This window comes from Chanos chanos, chromosome 6, assembly GCF_902362185.1.
Source record: "Chanos chanos chromosome 6, fChaCha1.1, whole genome shotgun sequence".
NCBI lineage: Eukaryota > Metazoa > Chordata > Actinopteri > Gonorynchiformes > Chanidae > Chanos > Chanos chanos.
Genome location: NC_044500.1, coordinates 15,818,120 through 15,845,447, shown reverse-complemented (window position 1 = coordinate 15,845,447; position 27,328 = coordinate 15,818,120). Strand labels below are relative to the sequence as shown.

At 41.8% G+C, this 27,328-nt stretch overlaps 1 protein-coding gene across 1 annotated transcript in view; it reads right to left on the bottom strand.

Annotated features, from left to right (window-relative positions):
- The window catches only part of grik4 (glutamate receptor, ionotropic, kainate 4), a 95,087-nt gene that overhangs the window by 36,607 nt on the left and 31,152 nt on the right, over positions 1-27,328 (bottom strand). Inside the window, exons 4-6 of the mRNA XM_030776407.1 lie at positions 25,471-25,636; positions 17,215-17,393; positions 14,051-14,104 (exon numbers count right to left, since the gene is read on the bottom strand). Coding sequence (XP_030632267.1) covers positions 14,051-14,104; positions 17,215-17,393; positions 25,471-25,636 — 399 coding nt within the window. The remainder of the gene's footprint in view (positions 1-14,050; positions 14,105-17,214; positions 17,394-25,470; positions 25,637-27,328) is intronic.

Genomic DNA, 27,328 nt, shown 5'->3' with positions numbered 1-27,328 from the left:
TTTTGAGCATCCATCCAGATGGCTAAAAATATCCACTGCTTTCAAAAAAAGAAAAAAAAAAGAGGTCTCTGCAAGCGAGACAGACAGACAAAGAAGGTGAAGCTGAGTTACCCGAATATAATTACAGAAAAAGATCCGCTCCAAACAATCATAGCACAGATCAAACAATCAAGCATGTCACGATGAAGAATAATTACAAATAATTATTCTTTCAGCCTGTTTGGTACCACTTCATTAGGATTATCCCCTTTGACGGTCCACTGATCTTCAATTACTTATCGAGAGAAACTTAACCAAAAACAAAAAACGGCTGGTGATGGTTATGATGAGGGTATGGCTGGGTGGTAAAGTTAAACTTAATCCTAACGTCAGGAGTATTATCTAGGTCAGGATTACAAGCCCCTGTCTAGTAAACTAGGATATCCTGGGTTTAAATCCTAGCAGTACCTGTTTTTTGCTTGCCTTGAAAACCCCAGGGCTTTCCAGGAAAAACTTTCTTGCCTTTGAGTGAACCTCCAGTAGGTTGAGTGAAGACAGGGATCAAGTGAGAGGGCTGTGGTCTTGATTTTCCCCTTTATTCTCACTGATGACTCTCTTCCCCCATGTTGGATGATAGCTTTCTCTTTTGCACTTTTGTAGCCCCAGTTCACTAACACTGTTTTCACCTGTATCTGTCTGTAGGTCAGACGTTTACTTCCTTCAACTAGTCTTGGGCTTGTCTCTGGTCAATCAATGAACCACAGCCAGCTCCTTAAGGGATACATGCTTGAATTGCGTTTTGCCTCACTTGGAAGTGTCTGCTGAATGAATAAATGTTAATGTAAATAGTTAAATAAGACAAGAACATCTACAAACAGCTTATAGGGGACCATCCAAATAACTTGTCACTGCTACACATAAAACCACGGTCAAAATGAGCATATATGTATAATGAAAATGAGTCCCTCACACACACACACATACACACACACACATACACACACACACAGACACACGGCTATATCGGTTCATTATCAGGCAAGTATAACTTCCATTCATAATCATATTGGTCAATTACAATTATGATTTTACAGTTTTGTTCATTTAACTGTTCCTCTCATCTGGAGCTACTTACAACATAGATAACAAGACTTCTAACATTTTTTCTGGTGAATAATAACTCAGTGAAACTGAATCTTGAGATTTATGTCTGTGAGGAATTTGGGACACTGAGTGCTGAGCCAGTCCCAATTCACAGAGGTATTGATTAGAAATATGGAGGCTTGTGAGTAGCTGACTGGCCACTTATCTGCCTGTCCCTGGTGCAATATGACAAGCCTGAGGGGAATGGCTATGTAATTACATTCTGAGTACACTTAACTACATCATTAGAACTGGAGACACACTGAATGGACTGGATGATCAGTATTCCCCTCTTGGGTACAGCAAAACGCAACAAAAACACGATGTCTCCAAATATCCTCTGGGAATGTGTGCTCACACATAAGTGCACAAAGGTACATGTGTATTGACTCCCATCCTTATGTTAGTAGAATACACTGGTAGAAGTAGAGAAATGATTTGGTGACATGTAAGACAGTAATGAGCAGGGCAGCAGGACCCAGAGGAACCCCACAGCTCCAGTGTTGTGGCAGTAGAGTGAGAGCATGAGAAAGAGAGAGAGAGAGAGGTGAGGAGCAGACAGACTGGAGATGAACCTCCTGACGCAGCTTGTCACCTGCAGATCAATCAGAACTCCAGGATCAGGGCAAGGCTGTTTGCCCCTCGACTGACACCCACATATAAATACATCTGAACACACACACACACACACACACACACACACAAACGCATGCACACACACACACACACACACACACACACACAAATACACACACACACACACACACACATACACACACAAATTTGTGTGGTGTTATGAAGCCAAAGCAGTTATAAAATAATGAGCTCCCCCGAGAGAGGTCTGATCTCTAGTATGGCAGAACATTAGGGACCTCCCCAGTGCCAGGGCCTTTCGCAGGCCAGCAGGGGCTAGACTGGGCACACGCACAACAAGGCTCTCAAAGCAGTGCTCACATACACCAAGACTCTCTTCACTATGGTCTGTTCCTTCGGCTCAACATCCAAGGTCCAAAGGAGACAGACTACTTCGTTTGGCAGTAACCTTTACCCTATGTATGCAAAAAGTGCATTCAAATAACATCACAATGCAAGTGAGGCAACACGTCTAAAATAAACAAAAAAAAAAAAGGCTGGGTTGTATTTATGCGCACAACCAGCGGAAAAACTACTGATCTGTATCATCTCTGCTGGATTTGTTTTTAGATTCATTGATTTACTGATACCATGGATTTTTTTTTTTTTTTAAAGGATTTGAACACGAATGCAAAGATGGAGATATGGTAAAAAAATAGCTCAAAGGAGATTAGCCCTGCCAGCCGAGCTCTTTGATTATTTGTGAAGCACTACTTTGTGAGGGACCAGACTTTAGAAACACTGAGGTGCTTTTGTTTGGGTGTGGGGTGGGGGGTGGGGGGCAGGGGTCAGCTGTAGTACTGGGAGAATATTGAGTCAGCTCTGGTCTCTGAGAGCAGAACAAGCTAAAGTCTCAGAGTCATAGCAAGGTACATTTTTTTTCTCACTTCATTTACTCTACAAAGGAGTTTTTGGAAAGCCCCTTATGAAAAACTAGTCTTATTACATGATGCCCACCCTTCTCCAAATAAAGCCAGTCGTTGTTGGCTGTTAGTTTCTTTGTTCTTTTTCCTTTTTGCAAAGAAAGCAAGGAATGAAGTTCACAGGTGTAAAAAAAAAAACCAAAAACCAAAAATGAAACAAACAAACAAACAAAAAACCCCAACAACCAACAAGAACAACAGAAATCCTCAAATACACACACACACACACACACACACACATATATGACAATAGGTCTGACAATGAAAATAAATGAAATCTTTCCTCCCCAGATGGTGAATTATGCTGGCAGTATGAGAAGACAGAGTCTAAGGCATCTGAATAGAATGTAAAGAACCAAGTATTTTGTGACTAAATAGCGTTTGCGTTTGGATATTGTTTATTTTTTTAACGATGATACATCAATTAAAGACCTCCCTTTAATGTACGAAAGGAACGGGGCCAAATATTCTGGCCCAATTGTAAAACTGAAATCCAACTCTTGTGACAGAGTGATTATCCTAACATCCGAGACGTTCACACAATGTTTCGGCCAATAAGTCATTTCATGCTCACATCAAGTGGCATGTAAATTCAGATTTCAGTTCACCAGCCTCCTGCTGGCTGTTAATTATTATATCTGCAGAGAGCTGAGAGTGAGAGAGAGATCGCTAAATGTCATTCCAGAGCCCTGCAATTCTGACACAGTCATCTTTTCAGACAGATGCAATAGCAAAATTGGATTAGGGCCAATGTCATTCACCCATCTATACACCTCAGATATGGGACTGAATTTATGCCTCTTCTGCTGTGTCATTTTGAGACTGAAATAAGAGTTTGGAGATCATTTCTAGTTCACAGGATGCTGTGGTAAGACATTGATTATGTCTTCCAAGGGAAACAAATAAAACTTTAATTTGGTTCACGGCAGCTGTTTAAACAGTCAAACTGTTTAAGGGCTTTAATATGCTAGCATATGCTAACTATAAGCCATGTAATTGCTATCAGTGGAAAAGTAAAAGTTCATAAAAATAACAATAAAGACTGTCTTGACTTTCAGTAGAGGCAGACAGGGTGTATTAGAGAATGACATCATACCTTCATTTGGTTTATGGATTCAGATCTCAATCTATGTTAGCTATTCTGCTGTGTTTGACATAAATTACCTCATTTCCATCCATTACTCAGAGAATTACAGTGCCCTTATGCCACAATAATAGTCTATTCAACACAAAAGACATTATGCTCCCTTCTGCATAATCTAGCCTTGAACAGGTCCACAGTCTCCTTAAATATTGAAGAGTTTTTACACATTTCAAAAGACAGCGCAGTTGCTATCTTGACTACTGTCACTCAAATCCCAAACCTCCATAGCTGAATAGAAGAGAAACCATAAGATGGGCTGAGATTATATTCTGTGGCTAAAAATTCCTCAGAAATGACAAATTAATGACCTTTTTGGAACAGACGGTCCGAGGCAAAGGGACAGAGCTCCAGATCATTTGTAGCGCGAGGGGTAAAAATACGCACGTCGAGTTGTGTGTCTGTAGCGAGTGTCTATTATTCTGCGGTTGGGGCTCACTGCCTCAGAGCCTTTTTTAGGTGATGTGTATGAAGCTGCGGCGATGGAGCCAAGGTGGCCCGGGATTTATCTGTCTGAGCTGAAGGAAATGAGACTGGCATTAAAACTCTCTCATTTTCGCCAGCCCTGGGCATCTCTCTATCGATCTCCAGAGGCTGAGTAACTCCTCTGTCACTCTGCCCACCGCCCCAGACCATTTGATCTTCCTTTGAGCCCTGACAGACCGATCTGGACCAATCACAGAAGGTTTGTTTTGATCTCAGACTGTGTGGCTTCTGGTGGAATAGGTCACAAAAGCTTCTAGACAGTATTCCACTGGTTGGAAGGTTAAGGTTCTTTTTTCTTCTTCTTTTTTTTTTCATTCTTTTTTTTTTTTTTCTTGTTAAAAGAAATGTAAGCTGCAATGTGTAAATGGAGTAAATCCAACTCTGGCCAATTTTTTTTTTTTTTTCTGTTCACCTTTGTCTTTCCTTTCTCGCTGTAATCTTATATCTCCTGAGGTTGCCACAGGGTGAAGACTGAAGTCCACATTTCTGACACTAATAGCTTGCTGCCCACTTTTCCCATCTTAAAAACCTGCCCCAGCCATGCCTCTCTCCTCCCTCACTGCTAACCTGCTATCAAAAATTTCAGTGTAATTTGCGGTTTAGCTCATTCAACTGTTGTTTTCAAACTGCTGCCTTTATGTTTCACTTCATAATAATATGCTGTGCTTCCTAATTAGGACGCTGGAATATGGCATATGTCATACATTATGACACAGTTGTAATTATGTCCGCACTTGGAGTTCAGCACCATGGACAGCTCACAGAGAGCCTTGGAGAGACCTATTCAAATTCAATGACTCATCCTGACTTTATTCAGCAAAACATCTAATCCCTTGATAGATGCTCAAAATAAACAAAAGAAACAAAATGAAAACCTCACAATTATTTTTAGTGTAGGAGGGATATATGTGGCAACCATTTTGTCAAATTAACATTGCCTGGGAAATACACAGTAGTAGCATTAGGTTTAAACAGGTTTAAGGACAATTTAATCTCTACAACAAGCAGGTCTGCAAAACTACAAAAGACAGAAAACTCTAGCTACAACCATCAGGTCCCCTGGAGCATAAGGCTAAAAGCTACAATAGAAGTTTCTTAGAACTCCAGCATTGGTACCCTGCTGCTTTCTCCTTCTGCCATTCAAATGAGCTATCTTTGCCAGCAACCTTTTTGTGCCGCCTCCATTTCAGAAGTCTCTTTCCTTTCCTAAAGGAGACTACACCTCTTAAATCAAGCAGTACTTCCTCCCTGACTGAATGTTAATACCTGGTCCTTGTCACAGCCTGCAAACCCAGCTTTTTCCTGACATTTATATTTTGGACCTGATGCTCAAGGTGTTGCAGCCACGCCGGCCAAACATACGACTTTTCACAAGCATTATTATTCCACAAGAACGCTACAAGCATTCACACACAACCACAAACATGTTTGCCATGGCGTATAATCAGCAGTTTGATAACCTTGCCAAGACACATTGAACTAGGGTAGCTGTGAATTACCCCTATTTAAAATTCATCATTGACAGAATAACCAGCTCTAAAGTGGTTTTACAGTGTTGTTGCACAGAGCTACAGTCGTTTCAGTCTGGTGATTCGTAATGTGTTCTACCTATTCTACCTTACTGAAATTTGGCTGTGTTTACTTTGGCACTTTGCATCTTTGCGCTAATGTAGGCAGCTGATTAGTTTTCTGCACATGAATAGTCGATTGTAAGTCAGATAAGGAGATGCAAATGTAAAATCAGAAGCAATTGTGTCTAGAAGATAAAAGGCGTTTATTGACCAAGACAGGAGCCCCTGCCAAACAAATTTGTTATAATAATGCAATATGAAAATGTGTCAAAATAAAAGATCCATTAAACAGCACGGCAGTGGACACATCTTCTGCACAGCTCACGATGACTCTGAGATGCAGACATAAAACGGGTCCTACGTCTTTGATGGAAGATTTTAATGGGAGACTCCTTCCATAAGCATACCAAGAGCAAAGGTCAGCAAATGCTTGTTGGTGTGATTCATGAAAAAAAAAAAATGAAAGAGAAAAAAAAAGAGCTTTCAAGAGCTTTCAACATGACATACTGTAGTTCTCAGCTAATGAGTATGTAATGAACGCATTTAGAAGAAACTGGGATCTAGTGTGAAGCTGACTTTGTAGAAGTCACGTTTCATAATATTTATCTCTTTTGTGAGAGTTGCCTTCGAGCTAGTAAGATTTTCTTTTCTTTTTTCTTTACTGAGATGAAGAATAGTCCTTATTAGTCTATTTTTACCTTCATAAAACAGGCCCTTCGCAGCATAATATAAGTTAATGCAACTGTCAACGGCATGGAGTCACAACCTTTGTGGGAGGTACGCAGTAATCAACCTGAGAGAATAATCAATAGGCAAGCTGACTTTACACATTGGCAGTAAAGTTGAGTGGAAGCAATAAAGTTTCCCTTTAAAAAGACTGCTTCCTTACTCAGGGAACATCCATACAGATCACCCACAATCTCAGATAGATTTCATTAGTCCTTTCAATACAGTACAGACTACAGAATAGCCTCAAAATAATAAGTCATCGTTGCCTACAAGCAATCATTATCGTGTAAATGGAGGAGCCTTCAATGTGTAAACAACAAGTAAATAATATGCTCCTCCATCATGTTTGCACATTGTCTGTTACACAATTCATTACACAGTCTATTGATTACTTCAACTAAAGAGAGAACGCAAATATAAGAAATGGAAAATGGAGGAGTACATGACAATACTGGCAATGTCACAAGATCCACCGCACGGCATAAATAACAGCTGCCATTGTAAAGTATAACTAAAGAACTTTGTGGAGTTAAATGTGCCTGTGCGCTTATTTGAAACCCTGCTGATGCCCCGAGTGGATGAGTTACCATGGACAAAAGAAGTCAGCCTTGAGTGTGTGGTTGTGTGTGGTTGCACGCGCGCCTGCATGTGGTGTGTGCATGGGCACATATGTGTGTATGTGTGTTTGTGTGTGTCAGGGTCAGGGTCGGGGTCAGGGTTTATATTATGGGATGAGTACTCAGAAGTCATAGCAGTCAGTGCATAAGAGTGATCTCCTAGTGTAAGTTTAATGTGTATGTGTCTGTTTCCATGTATGTGTATGTGAGTATAGTTTTTATCTATAGAGGGTCCCCACAAGGCCAGAAAGATGCAACCAATTCTCTGCTTCACAAGGGTAGGGTTTTTGTAAAAGTTACTGGAAAAATGAAAAGTGTGAGAGTGTTTTTTTTTTTGGTGGCTAAGGTTAGGTTTAGATTCTAATTTCTAACAGAACTAATGAGGACAATGTTCCCATGAGTCAATGGACATCAGCAAATGCTGACCTCGTCGGGACAGTTTGCATCTCCCATATGCACGTGTTAAAAGAATATTTAAACAGATACTAAACAGATACTAAACAACAAAAACAAGCTCCAAAATATGTACAGTCAGAGTTAGGATATGAACCCTCAGTCACAGGAACATGGAAGTCAGTGGAACTTCCCCATTAGTACGTCAAGAAAAACTTGCATGCATGTGTATCTGTGCATTACTAACACAGGCCAGATTAAGATAATAGGGTGGACCGCCCCCAGATGTTAGTGTGTGAAATCCTGCCAGTCTCTCTCTCTCTCTCTCTCTCTCTCTCTCTCTGTGGTGTGTATGTGTGAGTATGAAATGCGTGCCAGTGACTGCTCTCCAAGCTGAGCCGGATGGGAGTGACGTCTCTGACAGGGCAAATCAGAGGCGCGCGAGGAGGAAATGAAACATGAAGAACAAAACAAACAGTGGCCCGCTCCCGACGGCTATAATATGTCACCGGGCCTCATGCGCCACAAACTGACGAACATTGGGCCTGATCTCTTGCTCACCTAACCTTCAAATGACATTAGACCTATCTGCTGACTGATGCTGAGGCTCCACTGAGCTGATGTGATTTATTTAATCCAGCCAAGTAGTTTGGGTATAAGGAACACAAATCACTTTGATGGAAAGCGTCGAGGGGGGCGGGCTGGGTTTGGGTGTGGGGGTGTAGGGGGGGTGTGGCTTGGGGGTGGCAGGAGGAGGAGAATTTGGCCGTTGTGGAAGCTTTTCAATGCGTCTGTCTGTGCCAAAGCTTTGCTGAAGCTGGGTCATGCTTGCTGCATTTCCCCGGTGAAACTTCCCTGGTATGGAATTCCGCTCAAGTGCCCCATCTTCCTACCAACCCTCTATAGATCTACTGGGTGCCACTGTCTTTCATTTGTCATGTTAAATGCCAATTGAGCCTGCACATTTGGATGTAAAATGAATCCACTTGTGCTAATGGGAGAATCCCGAAGAGTTTCACTGCAGTAAAAGAGGTGCTCTACAAATGTACTCTACCATAAATGCAATGTTCTCTCTGTGATTGCAAAACTGGTGGAGAGACACATATTCTGCAGCATTGGTGGAAATGACTGATAGTTTCTTGATTATTCATGACCCTCTCCATAGCAAAGCTTTTCCTGCAGCCAGCGCACTGAATTAATGTAGCCCCGAGCCAACTAACGGCCCATCTCGCACGATGCTATCTGACTAATTTGTTAATGACAGAATCATAAGGAAAGAATTCATTTGTCTCTGGAGGGCAACATATGTTTTAATGGCATTCTCTATAACTATGGCTAACTGAGGGGTGTAATTACCCATCAGTCTTCCGGTCTGTGACAGAGGTACCTCATCTGTATGTCTGGCAGAACCATAAGTGTGCTGACGCACTCTCTCACACTCATATATATGCACATATACTCACACACACACACACACACACACACACACACACACAAAGGCAGTGAAGGGGAAAGAAGATGAGGAGAGGCAGTTCAGAGGAAAAAAGTGGGGGAGGGGTGACAGCTTTCACCTGGAGAAAGGAAAAGAACACTGAATCAAGTGTGCGGGTAAAGCAAAGGCGAATCTTCACACTGACTGACTGACTGACTGACTGACTGACTGACTGACTGACTGACTGACTTTCCCCCAGTCAACCAACCGCGTCTCTTCCCTCCTCTCCTCTCCTCTCCCCTCCTCTCCTCTCCTCTCCTCTCCTCTCCTCTCCTCTCCTCTCCTCTCCTCTCCTCTCCTCTCCTCTCTTCTTTTCTTACCCCAGCAATGTCAATGAAGGAATAAATTAGCAGAGTGCCAGGGTAAACAGTGTGGGCAAGTTGATTTGATGCGAGCAGGATGCTTTGCCGCACCGTTCCCGCCCAGACTGCCTCTCTTCATTTCCACGGCATCAGCAGCTGCAAGGGGCTTTGTCTTAGTGGTGACCCCCGGCGGTCCTACGGTTGACCCCTACTGAGTGCACTGATCTAACTGCACTAATCGAAGTTCAGAGCTGCAGGCATTGCTGTACACATTCAGTCAGCTCTGAAGTACACTCTGTACTCTGCCCAGTCACCGTGTCAGAGAGCTTGCTTTACTTAATGAGAGTATAAATGAGTATCTCTCATTTTAGGCAAATGTTCATGCACTCCTACAAACATATGCATAAACATTTATACACACATGCATTGACAGCTACAAACAAGCTCAGCCCCCAAACATTAATAATTTGGATCTCCCCACATGCTGTGGCACATTTACATATGTTTATACATGCATGCACATGCACACACACACAGACACACACAGACACACACACACACACACATACACACACACACACGCACACACACACACAAGCATGCAAGCTTGCATGCGCGCGCGCACACACACACACACACACACACACACACTCACACGCACACGCACACACACGCTCACACACTGCACATGAGCATGCAAGCTTGTATGCTCGCACACAAGCAAGTGCACACAAGCACGCGCACACGCGCACACACACACACACACACACACACACACACATACACACACAGTGATTGCTACACCAGTCACAGGCAGCGTTTCACATATTCTCCTCCTCTGAAATAACATTACTGTGACAAGAGAAGAGGAATGGCTGCCATTTCCTCCCTGTAAGTCTTTAAATCACTCTGGCCCTGTGTCCCTGAATTATCTCTCTCTAATAAAACCCCACGGAAACAGGCAAAACAAAGCCAAACAAACACCGAAAGTTCTCAATTTACAGCGATCATATTAAAAGGTTTTTCTTTTTTTTCTTTTTTTTTTTTTGCAATGTCTCCCCTGTTGACAAGCGATAAACTGATGGAGTGAAAAAAAGAGAAAAAAAAACCCCCAACAAAATAAAAGAAATTGGAAAACAAAAAGGTTGCTGGCACCTTTGTCCTTGTACTTTGGAAGTGCGGTGTTATTGGTGATTGGCGGTTGCTAAGCTGTAAAAAAAAAAAAGAAAAAGAAAAAAAGAAACTCCTTCATGCTTTACGTGGAGTAGAGCCGCGTCTCTTTAGCTCCTGGTTCAAACACAGGATCCTGGAGCTCCAGGAGAGTCAAAGTACTGTCAGCCTCATCAGTGCCTGGCCCCAGGGATTCTGCTTGTCCTCTTGTTTACCCCAGAAAGCAACTCTGCATTTGCTTTTATTGTTCACAGCCTCAATTGCCTAGTTACGTTTGGGTTTTGTCATTTACACAGCGTGAAGGGCCTATTCCTTTATTCCCTTAACCGCCGTTTTTTTTTTTTTTTCTTCTTCTTTTTTTTTCTTTCTCCCTCATCAAGACTCAGTGAAGTCGTAAGGAATGAAACTCATTGTAAAAAGGAAAACTGCCTTTATTTATAAGGCTTTGTCTGAACGCGGAACTGGTCGCTCATGCCAATTGTGCCTTGGAATCCAAGGGAGCGCGATTGGCTGAGTTCCCTCGGGCGTCTGTGTCAGGCAGGGTCACTCTCACTTTTGCTGCCCAGCGGTAGCACTCGACAGTCAGGTGGCTGTGGAACTGTGAGTGGGGTTGAGTAAATAGCACCGTCCTTCACGTCACATCACTCAACAGTGCTATTCCGCAACCGTGTTTGGCTTAGTACACGTTGGAGGTACACCTAACTCGCCAAAGCAACTGCGCAATGTGGAGTAATGGACAAGATCTTGGTGAATAATACATTTCAAATTGGAAGAAAAAGCAAAAGAATCCACAAACAAAAAAAAAAGCGTTTTTTAAGTCTATCAGACATATTAGTCTATGTAACTACATGTGACAGAGCAAAGGGATACGACGCACGATGCTGTGGTTTTATTCACTGACGGTCGTGTGTGAAATAATGCCTTTATTTCAGGCAGGGTTGTGTTTCAAAACGTAACACTATCATTCAGCTGTGCTACTGAATGCATTTCTCACTCTGAGTTTGATGATTTGAATCAGCTGGGTCACAGCAAAACGTTTTAGCACTGGGGATCAGCAAGAACAGATCGAATCAAAAAAGTTGTTTGTTGTTGTTTAGTTGTTTGCCTCAGCATTGTTGTTTATTTCATTCACTTAAAGAAAAAACAAACAAAAAAAACAAAAACAAAACAAAGACTGTATGTGCTGCTCAGGTGTAAGAGCTCTTCATGTAATCAAACCCTGTATGTATTAATTTACCAGTGTTTTGGTTCCATGGAGCTCAATGTTTTTCGACAGTTTTTCTCTTTACTGCCATGTCATTTTCCCAGCAGTACTCCATAATGACGCAGGGCGTGAGATGTGCATCCAGCGTTTCTCTGTCAGTTTGCAAACTTATCAATACAATAGAGAAAAAAACTGTTTTGTGTGCTTACCGCACAAAACATTTCACCAGCCGGCTCCCTGCGAGCACTGATTCCTGTGATGAATTTCACGAAAATTATATAGTACGATTCAAATCTATATACATTCCTTTTTTTTGTTTACGCTGCAATAAGATTATAGCATGACCGAATCTTAGGGCAAGACCCAGACGACCATCACGCTGCTATGTTGCTATTGTCACAGAAGTCACAGAAAAGGCTGAGTCTCTTTATGGTCCTGTATGGCAATCACGCACTGAGATCACACGTCCGGTAATTAGAGAAAATGGTTGTCTTCCTTTCATCTTATTATTACAATTAGCCTCCTGAACCAGCTCTCTCTGATGAAGGTGGGTACTGAATGAGATTACTCAGGTGTTTAAAAGCTTCTCTTCTCTTTCTTTCTTTCTTTCTTTCTTTCTTTCTTTCTTTCTTTCTTTCTTTCTTTCTGTCTGTCTGTCTGTCTGTCTCCCTCTCTCCTCCTTTCCCTTTGGTAAGGAGAGAAAAAGTAAAACTGATAATGACTGTCAAACCAGATTCTGTGCTTCTAGGCACGAGTTGTCAAAAGCACATTTTCAAACCTAGCTGCAGTAATTCACAGGTAAATATGATTGAGAAACGATTCACATTTCTGAGCTAAAACTTAATTAAAAGAGCACAGGATTAGGAGATCATAAGAATAGATGGTCTGGTTTGATGGTAAGATACTAGAGGGACTTAAATCAGTTAGGAGAGTAATGCCTTAATCGGCTAAATGGGTGGAAAACAATCTGTCAAAGAGCACATGCAATTTGAGTTATAATTCCCCAGACGGATCAATACAGGTGGAATGACACTGAATATAAAGCAGCAAGGTGTGAAGGGGGGGTAGATGTATGTGTGTAAGTATGTGCACACACACGTGTGTGTGTGTATACCACTGGAGTGACAGCATTTCTACTGCATTGTCTTCTCACTACATCTGACAAGGGCTTGACAAATAGCCACTCCCAAAGCCGGCCTATAAATTGGACCAGTGTTATCGTCATGGCTATTTCATTTTTTAAAGTACCCACGCAACCCCGTCCCGGCCTCCTCCTTCTCAGGGTACAACCATCTCAGCCTCCATCTATTTAAAGGCACAAATTACCCCTCAATAAGCAGTCGCCCACTATACCGAATGTAATGGAATGTAATAGGGAGACAGTAAAGTACATAATGGTAAAATGCAGACACAGGAACCAAAGCAAAAGAAGGGGTTGTTGTATGCTGACTGTTCAGTAAAGGACCACTATCCCATGTAAATGGGATTAGTAATCGTTCCTTCTACCTGCAAAGGAAAGTGCTTCATTACCTCCCCCTGCTGTGGTCGGAATAAAGAGATGAGGGTGTGGAATGCTTGCCTACTCATTTCCACGAAATGCTCCAAACGTGGTTGGTAATGCTGCACTTCCTTGACTGACATTTTTGTTCAACGCAAAGATTAAGGTTTAATTTGAAAAAGAAAAAAAAGGGAGGGGAGGGGAGGGGGGTTGACGAGAATGTGTCGGTGGCGAAGTCCGTGGTCATTTCGAGAGAATGCATTAATGTGGGAAGGGAAGGAAACGATTAAATGAAGTTTTGAAGTTTTGAACTTTTCTGAAACGACAGGCTGCTATTTTGTGTGGTTGTGTGTGTGTGTGTGTGTGTGTGTGTGTGAGTGTGAGTGCGTGAGATGGACCAGAACATACACACAGCATAACCGATTCTTCAGGATTAAGCATCTCTTCCTGTCCACAGTAAAATGTCAGACAGAGAAAAAAGTAGGTAAACAGTTAAAATGCAAAGCCACATGTCGATAGGAGCGGAGCAGAGCTCTGAGTATTCTGGTGGCATTAATGATGCTCTCCACTGCACCCTGACTGCTCCTTAGCCAGTGCTGAGAGAAGAAATGACTATGGGGAGGAGGGATGTAGGGGGGCATAAGAACCAGGCACCCATTAATGAGTCATATATCAGGGCCGATATGAATCATCCCAACATCATCATGACTGCACACTGTTACCAACGTCATTAATTTCCATTAGAGACCAACAGGATAAATCCTCTTACCAGAGAGGTGAAGATGTAGGTGTAGTAGATGGAGAGCATACCCAGCTCAGAGGCCTGAAAAAAAGAGGGAGAGAGAGAGAGAGAATGAAAAAGTGAGAGAGGGAGACCAAAACAGAGAGAGAGAGAGAGAGAGAGAGAGAGAGAGAGAGAAATCACATTTGTTTCTCTAATGACAGGCTCATTTCGAGTAATTAATGGTATTTGAGTACGCAGTGTTTGATTAAATCTGAGCCCAGGATTATAGTACAGAAATGCCATGGAGTTTGTAATTGTCTGAACCAATGAGAAGGCCAAAAGTGCGCTGCATTGCTTTTTGAAGTCTGCTTGCAGTCAGATAAAGGATAACAAAAGGAGGCCAATGTTCGTGATCCATCAACACTGTTCTATTCATCAATCTTCCACTGTCTCCAAGGAAACTGGCTGAAAAATAGGTATTTCAGTAAAATGTCAAGGAGTCAAAACATTTTCAATGATTATTTTAACAGAATCCAGTGTGACAGATATAGATGGAGAACATGCCCTCGTGTGTGTCTGTGTGTGTATGTGTTTGAATGAATGAGTGTTTGTATGCATGAGTGTGTATATGCAGCATATCATAGAATAAATAAATGGATATCGATCTAGATCAATCTCTGGCGAGATATAATTGCATTTCCTATTGCACACAGAAAAGTAAAGCAGAGCTTACTTAGTAAGTACAATCGTTTTCTCATTGTCTTTTTTTTTTTTTTTTTTTTAATAAACGTTCTCTTGGATCTGCTCATTAATCTTGTGGTCTTGAGGATTGCAATCAATATCCTTATCAATGAGAGCACACAGTATTGGAGCATATTACGCTAGTGGCCCTGCAAAAGCGGGCTTATTTTTATATTTTACATTTATATTTCATTTTTAACACTGCAGTGGGCAGCCAGCAGAGAAAATGAAATATCAGTGAAAGCTGGGTTTTCTAAAAGCAATGGTTGAACCACAAAACATCATATGATAACTTGTTAGAAATGTCAATCGGTTCCACAACACTAGAACAGTTATCCAGCGTTATGTTAAACATCGTAAAGACAGCCATATAGAAAACTCATCACAGCTTATAATTCATCCTCTTTTGTATTAGGCTCTTTCTCGTTCAGTTTAAGAAGCAGAAAACTGCCAGACATTAAAAAAGCTATGCCTCGCTGTAAAACGCAAACTTTCCGACAGGTGTTGCAAACGCCACAAATAAAGCTTCGCTGTTAGGAACGAATTTATGGCAGTCTTAAATCGGCTCTGCTGGCTCTACCAAGTCTGGTTCAGAGGGAGAACCTTCCCAGCTTTCATCTTCTGCTTTGCTATTTGAGCATATGTTATTCTAACAAACCTTTTCTGGGCAGAGAGCTCTCTGTTGTGAAAATGCAGTGAGGATGCACAGTCAGGCAGTGTGTGTCTCTGTGATTACATTCAGCCTGTTCAAACCCTGTCCCCAAATGCCCTGGCACCGGATTGGAATTATTCACCCCCCTGCTATTGTATCTGATGACTGATATATTGAAATGATTTGGAGAGGTAGCCATGGTAGCCAAGCGTACTTTTGCGAGTATGATAATTTTGTCCTTGTGTAAGTAGTTTCTAATGTAAGATTTGCCCTGCGATTGACCATGTAATTGAATCCTGCGACTCAGGCTGGTGCAGTGAGCAGAACAGTGTGAATGTTGGCAAACAGTTTCCACATACTTGGCCAACGCTCTCCTCTCACGATTTGAACGTGGGCCAACATTCCACTGTTCTGCCGCATGCTTGTTCCAAACACAAAGAGAGAGATAAAGATGTAAAGAGAGAGAGAAAGAGAGAGAGAGAGGAAGAGAGAGAGAGAGAGATAAAGAGAGAGAAACACGGGGGGGAAGAGAGAGAGAGAGAGAGAGAGCAGGGGGAGAGAGAGGGAGACAGAGAGCGAGAGAGAGTGCTTTACAGAAAGACAATGCAGCACCACAGAGGGTGAGAGACTGAGAGAGACCCTGCCATGAACTGCACAATTCACTGGCTGAAGCTACCGCCTAAACCAGCCCAGGGGTTGCCATGGCAACAGGAAAGCCCAGAAATGGCCTGCAAAGGCCATAACAATCTTTGACTAAAAACAATGGAGGTGAAGAGGAAAAAAAAAGAAGAAGCCAACCAAGTGATGATTGGACTATCGGAACACTGAAGCATAAAAGTGTTAGAGTCAAGGAGTGGAGGTGTAAAGCACAACACATGTAGATGTTGTATCTACGGTAACGGTTCGGAGAACTACTAAGAAGCATTATGATAAGAATGGCCTCTTGCCATTATAGAGTCATCTTTGCCATTTCTGAAGACTACGTTTTCACCATTAACAACTCTTGCTTTCTCTCTCTCTCTTTCTCTCTCTCTCTCTCTCTCTCTCTCTCTCTTGCTCTCTGTCTGCATTGCTCTTCACTCATCTTCTCTGCTGCAGCCATTAATGTGTCTGCTCCTGGAATAATGAGATATGTTTTAATTATGACAATGCCATATGCTGCTATGGGCATGTCTGCCGAAGCTCCGTCACCTCTAGATTGAATCAAGTCTTCTCAGATGGATGGTAGGAGTCGGATCCCATCTTCCAGGACATTCATGTGGTAGATGTTATCAAGCAGAAGACTTTAAGAGTTTATCAGCTTAATTTGAGTCTGGGAAAACTTTGACTACAGGACAATGAATTTTTTGGCCTATTTTGGCAAAGTTAGGTTAACTGTTAGGTTACAGAGGCAGTTTCAGAGCCAAAGTCAGCCAAATGCTTCATTTTAAAATACTGTAAAAACTACCCACCAAGATGTATTAAATCATTTTTAATGCAATCAACAGCCTACAGCTTTTGAATTCGAGGTCAAAGTCATATCTACACTAATCTTCGATAAGATCCTTATAATTTAAAGGTGTCTCGATAAAGTGATGCAGCTTTCTAATCAAAGATTTTAATTACCAATCTCACCTGAGATATATTTCTTCGACGAATGTGTTTCATCTTCAAGTGAGTTACAACTTTTAATTTTGCCCTACGTTTACAGCCGTGATGCCAAACCTGCCCTTGGCATTTATCATCCTGTCCCTTGCGAACATGTCACCTTCTCGAACAACGGTGGACATCAGAACGGGCGAGTGGACATCAGAATGGGCGAAAAAGCAAGACTTACCCTCTCTAAAATAATATGTGACATGGTGGCATTGGCGTCTACGATGATGGTGGCAGTCTTGTCATCACGGATCTCTTTGAGGAGAGGAGTAGGATCTTGGCTGTCATCCAGCATGCGAACAGAGAGCGTCTCCTTGGAGATGAGAAACTGTCTGAGCAACACCTCCAGGTTTAATAGGCCTTTGGGGTGGGGAACAGAATGAAAACACTTGATTAGTGTCAATTTCTGTCAAAACACTCAACATTTTCAACTGTCTCGTCATTGCACTTCCAAAGCTTAAAAAAAACCAAAAAAAAAACAACAAAAAAAAAAAGGAACAAAAACACCTGAATTTGACATTCATTATTAGTCTAAGGTGGACATCTTTTGGACTTTACTGTCTGTCCCAATCATAAAAAACACCCACGGGTTTCCTGCCCTGTCTTGCTCAGCCCATCATTCATTGGCATAGGCATTCATTAGACTTAATTTCTCTAACAATTATGCATTTAACACTCATTCAGGCACACTGTTTGTTCATTTAAGAATACTTCTCACATTCAGTGCTAATGAAGTCTACAGATGCCTGGAAGAGAGAACAGCATATTGTACATTAATCAAATGCAGCAAAACCGCTTAACACAGACAATGTTCCAATGTTTCATATGGAACATTTGTAAGTAAAGAAACGGACGCAGCTCCCAGTGATTAAGACAAACAACACAACGCATTCTCCCGTCCTCCACCAATAGATCATCATCGACTCGTGTGAAAAAAAAAACAACAACAACCGCAGAGTCAGAGAAACAGTCAGCTTTGGATGTGAGAATCACGTTGTGTTCGGCTCATGTAGTTCTCAAAAAGAATTTATAATAGAAATTTTAGAAACATTTTAATAGTCTCTGAACATCAGTTGGTCTGGTAGGAAAAAAAAGAAAAGAGAAGAAAAGAAAAAAAAAACCCCAGTGTGCTCAGGTTTCAGTTCGTCAGGATTTACCCATTCTTTTTTCCTCTCAAACTGAAATGAAAGAGAAACAAAAACAAACAAATGAACCAAGGACATAAAGAATGAAAGAATAGACTGGAAACCAGATCAAACAACACAGAAAACCTTGATTACCATGGAGAATGAAATGACAGGGTTTTGATTCCCCCCCCCCACCCCCCCCCCCACCCCACACTCTTGTTGGCAATATGTGATGCTAGTACCAGCTGTTGCTCTAGTCCTTTGTGTTCTGATTCACTGAATTCTAATGACTTTAGCTACCGCCTCTACTCAGTGTTTGTACACACACAGAGACACACACATACACACACGCACATCAGTGCTTGTTGAGTTACTCAGTAGAACGTAGAACTCAGATGAGCTGGTCCTTGTCTATTGCGCCTTGCATGACATCACATGCAATTTCACATTTAGTGCACAACATTAGACAGCTTACACACTGTCACCAACAGAGCTGGGAGGCTTCAATCAGTCCATTTCAGTCTGCCAGTAAGATGAAAGGCACATGCGTGCGCACACGCACACACACACAGAGAAAGAGAGAGAGAGAGCTGGACCCAAGTTGGACGGGACTCAAGGGAGAAGAAAAAAAAAGAAGTAAGAAACCCATTTCAACTTGTCTTCTATATTGCTCTGTCTACGCTCTATGTTAGCTAAGCGTTCTGTCATTACTTCTCATAGCTGGTCCTATTTATGTTTCCCTGGACAATAATAAGCATTAAACGGTAAGCAAACATAGCGGTTTTGACCCCCCCCTCCCCCCAGCCTACAGGGTGTAAACAGATGACAGAAGAGAAGTGTTAAGGTAGAGCTCAGTAGATGTAACAGTGGAGCCATCCAAAGCTGCTTCCCACATAGTATGGTGTGGACTGAACTTAAGCCTGCCTTTCAGTCTGAGTAGGGAGGGAATCTTTTCTTTCTCTCCCAAACATCCTGTCACCTTCTGGTTTGGGATGTTCAGAAAGCCTCTGAGTGCATTTACCTCCAGGCATGCAAGTACGAAGCCTACAATTTCAAATATGCAACCTACTGACAGAACACTCCCACAAGAACATCTACGGGGCTAAAGCTGTCAATGCTCCAGTTAACAACCAGCATCGCAAAAAAGCTGTATTTCTCTGCTATTCTCCTCTGAGCTGTTAAATTTCTTCTGTTAGATGATTCATCAGTCCGACTTTAGCTTAAAACAAAATGTCTGAAGGGGCTGAGACAACTACTGAAACACCTCAATGAGAGCTTCGCGTCCAATGCTAGTTTTGTTTAGAGTTTTCATTTTACTGCCATGATGACCTGTATCTAAGTGTTGAAGAGTTTAACGTTTAAAGAGTCTTTCTGTCTGTTACCTCATCTGCACCACAATCTACAGTAAGAGATACTTCACGCAAAGTGGTCGTTTATATAAAAGTCTTCAAGCCGTTTGAACTCATTAAAGTATGCTGAGGAGGATGTGTACAAATTTGTTAAATTGGTCTTTTTCTCTTCACATACTCCTGAAACGGTGACATTTTTCAACCTTACAGATGAGCAGATGGCCACTAGTGTGCTTCTTTCGTCTCATTAGACCAAGAGAGAGAGAGAGAGAGAGAGAGAGAGAGAAAGAGAGAGAATAAAAAACTGTTGTCCTCCTCCCCCTAACACAGCACGTCAGAATCCCATTACACTCCTTATCGCATCAAATTAATGTCCTCCCTCACAAGAGAGTGAGATTAAAAATAAACAACATAAACCAGACAGAAGTGTTTGTCCCTCATTTGATCCACCCTATTCCACGACAGCACCAACATCAGATTTCTCTATATAGCCCCGTTCCTTTGTGTTTGAAGTGCCTCAATTCACATGAAAACGAAACGTTTTCATTATAACTGAGACTTTGCCAAAAATAAAATTGTTACTTTATTAAAGATGTAAAAATGTCAACTTTAGTTGTGATGGAAACAACGCCCCCATACAATGCAGATCTGCATCATCTACCTGACTTTCTTCGCTGCATTGTGAATACGTTTTCCGTTTGGACTTGAAAAGAACAACAACGAGATAAATGTAAAAGTTGTGTTGTCAGGATGGCAAACATTCCTTAGAAAGCAAACAGAAAAAAGCAAAAGATACAAAAAGTGTTAAGACAGTGATGCCAGGTCATATGGAATGCTCTTTAAGGGAAAACCTGCCTAAGGCAGAATTTTAAAACACCTAATCAGTAGAACTGTTGTCTGCAATTAGACAGTTTTCTCATTCTTTCATGTGAAAGAACAACACATTTATGCTAGAAACACACAAAGAAGGGAACAACTGTCAAGAAAAAAAAGTTGAATTTAAAGCAGACAAAATAAAACAGAACAACAACAACAAAAAATCATACTGTAAAATTCATAAATGTCAGTCCTGTCAGGGTTCCCTTACTTATTGCTTTCTTAAGAGCCTCCCAAGGGCATGGGGTGAAGTCTGCGATTCGATCATTTCTAATTACAGATTATTGATGGCATTTCAAAGGGAAGAACAAAAAAACCCTGAGCAAACACATCCTATAATTGTTCTCCTCTGTGTACCAGACAGGAGGGGAACCTTGACAGCATGAGAGCAAAGCAGAAGGCTTGTACATCAGGAAACCAAAGCAAAGCCCCTTTCAATTAAAAAGCCGGGGTGAGATAGGTTCACGAGGACAAACATGAAAGCCCCCAAGCGGTTCACCTGGTTGACCTCCCCAGCCTTGTTTGGGTGTTACCTGAGGAACGAGGCCGGCTGGGCAATCCCCTCGATGTCTGCCCCCTCCTGTTGTGACCTCACGCATGCTAATCTCCCATGCTAACAAGGCCCCCGTTGCTAACGGTGTTTCACAGTGTTCCACTGCAACTGCAGCTGTAGCGGCAGCAGCAGCAGCTAAACAGACGGACCTTGGCCAATGTTGGAGAAGTCTTAGCTTGAGGAATTTTATGTTGAGTGTATGAACCTGGTGTGACTGTGCACCCATCAATATTAGAGGTTAGCGAGATTAATGGCTGTCCTTCTTGCGTCGCGCCTTGGGCACAGCTCCACCTCCAACGCCCCGGCCTGAGAAATATTCATGAATCGGCCACGCTCTATTAGGCTGTCACGAGAGAAGGTGATTAATGAGCCTGGCTGAGTTTACGCTGCCAGGCCTCCTCACTACTGCGGCGGGCCCGGGACAAGGATCCATCAGTGCCGTTTTTACAGCACTGCAATGAAGGGGGTCACGCGCTGGAACAATCACTATCACCCATGTCATTTCCTGACAACGCTACTTTCCCGCCCACGCGTCCGATCTTAGCACCATTACTATTGCCTTCCCGGCCTGGAAAAGACGAAAAAAGTGACCTTTGTGTCTCTCACTTGACTCACTTCTGTCAAGTGTTTGTCCATCAAACAAAGGCAATTTTCGTGACTCAGAGTAATTTTGTGCAATTCCATTCTTTTTTTTTTTTTTTGGTACCGACTGACTCGAAGAATCAGCGTCGCCAGTGCTTTAAGATGCACTGTGCTTGATTCATGCATCAAAAATTCTCTGGAACTTCTGCCCATTTCTTAGAGGGATCTCATCTTTTGAGTAAAACAAAAGGCAAAAAGAAAAAAAAAAGGAGTTCCTGGAATTCATGAAGTGAAGAGAGAAAGCATGTCGTCAGACAAAACATACACTGTGTTTTGATCACATCAACCTTGACATCAAGAAATCATGTCATAAAAATTGGAGAAAAACGTATGATTCCGGATAGACAGAAACGAACAGAATTTCTAGCCTTATGAATTTTTTGCACACATGACAAAAAAACAGAAAATGACAAGAAACAGTTGGAATTGAAAAAAAAAAAAGTTTTGTTTTGACAATTAAAACTAAATCTCAGCAGCTTTTTCAGCATTTGTGCAATTAGCAGAATTCGTCCTGTTTTCTTTAGACCTAACTTTGTTTTTCTTGCTTCATTCTTTCTTTCAATCTCTTTTAGGAGTAACGGAGTCATTCAAAACAGCACACATAAAGGATCCATATTCAAAAACATTTCACCTGTTTACCTATTTTACCTTCACCTAATGTTTTTGGCTTTGACAGCTGGACAGAGAATGAGAAATTAGACCTCAATGAGAAATGACACAAACCTGCCCTGAAAAGCAGTTACAGTTCTCAACATGAACTTCTGCGCAGTGTGAAACCTATCGGGGCTGGCCGCAACCGTATTAACCACAGTTTGAATTACCTTGAGAGGTCAAACAACGGTAACTAAAAAAAGAAAAAAAAAACAACTCTGTGCATTTAAAGTTAACCGCATGGCCAGGATCATATATCACAACTCTAGAGCTACAGGCTAGGGCTTGTTAATTTCACCTCACTAGCTGAGCAAAAACTATTCCTTACCAGAGTGTGAAAGTCAATTGAGAGTGTTCGGTGAGAAAGAGACGCATGCTCACTCGGCTTACCTCTGCACAGTCACACTGTGAGATACTCTACTTCAAAGCTCCGCGGCTGATTAAGGGTAAAAAGTTAGCTACTGGCAGTGGGGGTCAAAGTGACTTTGTAGGGTGTCCAATAATTGCTTCCTTCTGTTCTGAGAGGGGCGGGATCAGAGTAAATTTTAATCCACCATTTCATGTGGACAGAGGATTCGTCCAATGAGGAGATTTCTTGACAGGTCATCCATCAGTTGTTTATTTTACAAATCTTTTCTTTGACTAGTGAGGGTTTGATTGATGCATCTACACATTAATCTACGCTAATGGCGTTCTTTTGGTTTGTATCAGTATCTAGAGGTTTGCTTGATGGTTAATATATGGGACATAACACGTGATGAAAGAGTGAACAGCACAGATGGGAAGTGTGAAAGACAAATTAAACATCTGAAAAGACTTCACATCAGTAATGGAGAGTGAGGAGGGGGTCAGTTTACACAGTACAAATGATGTGTGAGCAGTCTCTTTGGTTGTACACACAATCATGTTAAAATCATTGAGACCCTTAAGAAAGATGAATAAAATACATAGTATAATGGAAATCATACTGGATGTGAGTACCATTATAATTTTTGAAATCTGGGGAGTTTGTTTAGTTTTATCAATGACCCAGTGTGACCAAACTCATAAATTTAATCACAAAAGAGTCACTGTTACCCTCTGTGTTTTTGGGATTTTGCACACTTGCTCAGTACCCAAATGACAACATTTTTTGATGGTGTGTTTTTGTTGTTTTTTTTTGTGATTTGACAATACTATTGCAGGTATATACTTGGTGGAAAATCAAGCTAAGTTTCAAACATCTGAGGAAGGCAACCATATATTTAGTAAAAATATCCTGCCACTTGGTACAGAGTTTATGATTCTGTTGACCTTAACCTGGACCCCACGATGAGTCTAAGCAAAACAGCCTTTAACTTCAAAGGTACAGCAGCATTTTTATCACAGGTATGAAGTCCTTTTCTGCATAGGAATCCTATCTTTGATACCAAAACCACTGCCGCTGTGCTGTCCCAAAGAGCCCCTTTGATCAATGCACCTTATTCCACTGCAAATGCCAATGTCTGAAAAGTCAGTTTCCTGGATTCTTTCAGTAGGAAAGCTATCTTTCCTTCTAGCAACCTTTCCAAACATATTATTGCCTGTGAGTTGATGACTAATTATGGACTGGAAATGTGATCGCAAGATTCAGCCAAATACCTTAATACAGAAGCAACTTCTGTTTCTTTAAATTTATATAGCGAATTTTGACAGCCATCTTTTTGATGATGAAAACCTTTTTCTCTCTCTCTCTCTCTCTCTGAACAACTGCAGTAGAATGAAAAAATATATTTTCTCATATTTCATACTTCATGAAATGAAGTTCAATCTTTTTCAAGAGCACCAATCATTGTGCAGATGACTTGCACTTTAGAGATCTGAGATAAAAAAGAAAAAATGTCTTTACAAGCGTCTGTCGACCTCAAGCTAAGGTTTGTACCTGAAGCACTCTGAGATTCATAAAACAGAGCACGCGGAGTACGCGTTTCCTTCCTTTTGTAAAACAGCAGTGCTAAGAGAACCATTTTGACAAGATTAAAAAAAAAATAAGAACACCTTTTGTTTTTAAGAGTCAGTTGTGACCCATTCTGGATATAAGATCTGTTTGCGTTAGCAGCAGTATGAGAGCAGTCAGATCGGCAGTGGGTGTCTATAAATGAGTTTTTGTGTGTCTTTGCGGCTCATCATGAGTCAGTACGATCAGCAGGTAGGCAAGATTTTTAAAAGATGCAAGAAACTGCTTGTGTGAGCTCATTGCGAACAATATGAATGCATCATTGAAGACTGAGTACATGTATGTTCCATTTTGTTATATTTACACAAACCCCATTTGTTAAGCTTCTGTAGAGTCATAGATTTTTTTAAGTAATGATTATATACAGAAAGAGAATATGCAACTGTATCACAAAGAACAGTTGAACTATATCTTTAAAATGGCTATAATTAGCTTTTGGTACACCTGATTGGAGGAGAATACCTGACTGTTTTTCTGTGTCTGTCTGAGTGTGAGTGTGCATAGACGGATCACGGCAAGGGGCAAAGTGGACACGTGCCCAAGGGCCTGGAGCCAATAAGATATATTATTATCTTTTTTTTATGTGTAAAGTATTTTTGTTTTTAAAATATTGGAGTAAATGTGATTTCGAAAATGTCGTCTGATTATGAAATTGTTTGAATGTCCTGTAAATAAGCCAATTAAATCACATAACGTGGGAATGACGTGGGCTATAGGTCAAATGTCAATTTCACGGTCAACATAGAAAAACACACGCTTAGCAGGTCGGCAAAGGGGAAATTCAAAAGAGAAAAAGAAGCTAAAGATGCCGCTTTGGTACAACAAATACCCTCTATTTCAAAATTTTTCACCAAAAAAAAAAACAAGTGGAAGATGATGGTGTTACTGTTAGCAGCGGTGCCAGTAGTTTAGACAGGATATTTTTCACTATGGCTTTATTTAAATGAAGGTGTATGTTGACACCTAAAGATGAATCTACCATGCTGTACATGGCATGTATAGAACGAAACAGACCTAAAATGGCAGTAATTTAACATGTCAAAATAATGAATATTTCAAAGTAATACATGCTGTGTGGTTGTGGGTTGCCCTGTGCTATTGTGCGACCAAACTTTGTGTGCTTGGGGAGGACGCATGCAGCGTGTGTGTACTATTTGCGTGTGTAGGTAGGGGTCCGTGGGGAGTTTGTGTCAGGGCCCATGGTCATGATAATCCCTCTGTGTGTGTGTGTGTGTGTGTGTGTGTGTTTGCGAGCAAGACTCACAGTCAGCCTGGGCACATATGAGGCAGGCGGTGGTGCTGTTGAAGAAGGTGAGAAGGCCGGCAACAGCCAGGCTAATGTCTGTGTTGGTGGGTCGCAGGTCCAGTGTGGTGAAGCGTGGGAACTGCACCTTCAGAATGTCTTCAGGAGCTACTTTCACATACGGCACCTGAGGAGGGACACGAAGAATGAAAAAGCACGTGAACAAAACTGCTCTCTAAGCATCTCTCTCATCACGCCACCTGTGTTGCTAATCTGTTCGGCAGTATTTGGAAACAGTTTTGTTTACTGTGCCATCCGCAAGTGCAATATACAACGACTCTCCAATATGGGAGTGGGAAAAGCATTACATTCTCATTAGGCTAATTAGATCTAGTTCAAATCCCAAACAAATAAAAACTCATTTAATAATTTAAACCTGTTTCTCAGGAGGAAACTAAATGAACAATAAACAATAAACCAATGCTGGACTAAATCAAAATAAGGCTCCATTTTGACTTACTGGAGGAAAAAAGAGGAAAGTAAAAAGAGAGAGCACACTCAGTGATAATAATCAAGGAATGAATAATGGAACATGAAGGAGAAAAACCTCACATCAACATGTATGCATTCAAACTTTTCAAGCACACTATGATGCAGATACATTAAACACGCTGTTTAGAAGTTTCTCTCCATGTACTTCTTGTTAGGACTTCTCTTATGTCATGTCTATGTATTGTGTCCATTTCTCTGAAACATCAAGTACCCAAAGTATTCTCCTGAAGTATTCTTCTGGAGAATAATAAGTCTCAGACCAGTGGTGTTTCTCTGGCTAAACGAAGAAGAAAACTTGAAGAGAAGTGCCAAATCACTTGATACAACTGCATCACAATGCTGTCCAACTCTTCTCCATTCCCGGAGGCTTTATGGATTTGCTGGGTGCTGTGTGACCGGATATGCGCGGATGTGCAGGTGCGCCGGGGCTCAGGGGCCAGGCTGAGGCACTCTTCTCAGCAGGGCTTGAAGGGGATCCTGGAGGACGTGGGTGGGCTGAAGTGAGGGGGTGGTGGGGTGGGAGAAACCTCTTCATCATAGCAGATTGCCTGTCTGTGCCGCACCGCGCGACCGTAGCATCGCGCTTGTATGGCCCCTATCCCCGATTGGTTTTCCATCGTTTTCCATCAGAGCGTAATGGAGTCCCTGCTAGCATGGATGGATGGAGCATGCAGTCCTTCTGACACGTCTCCTACAAGTGGGATTGTCTTTGCTGGAGGAGGCCCGAAACGCCCCTTAATGACCACAACACGCTGGGGAGATGCTGCGACGGGCATCCAGCACCACTCCGACCTCTGGCCCTGTCGAGCAGCGCTCCCTCATTTTTTCAATCTTTCCTCTCTCCCTCTCTCTCTCACTCACACTCTCTCTCTGTACCTACTGCCTACACAGTCTGTCTGCACAGTGCCAGTGAAACATAGTGGGCCTTCTGTCCTTTTGTAGTAGCTTGTATAATAGCAGATTTTTGAAATGCAGTAAGCACATTCTCTCACCACCTTGAGAGCGATCTGCTTCTTGTGTGGGGACGACACCCTACCGAGGGAGGAGGAGAGGGGGAAAAAAACAGTAATGAAATGGAAAGTATGAATCGCCTCTAGGTATATGGAGATCAGAACACTTGTGATTTGATGCCTTGAAGTAATTAACGATGCATACAGTGCGTGCGGCAGAGAAAGTCCTGGATAACAAAGCCGGTGTGAATAATTAAGTTCAAAGGGATGTAACAAGCTGGCACTTCAGAGAGATGATGATTCTGAGAAGACCTAAGTTGTTATGTCAAGGGTCTTTATATGAACAGACGGAAAAAGGAACTCCTTCAAGAAATTAA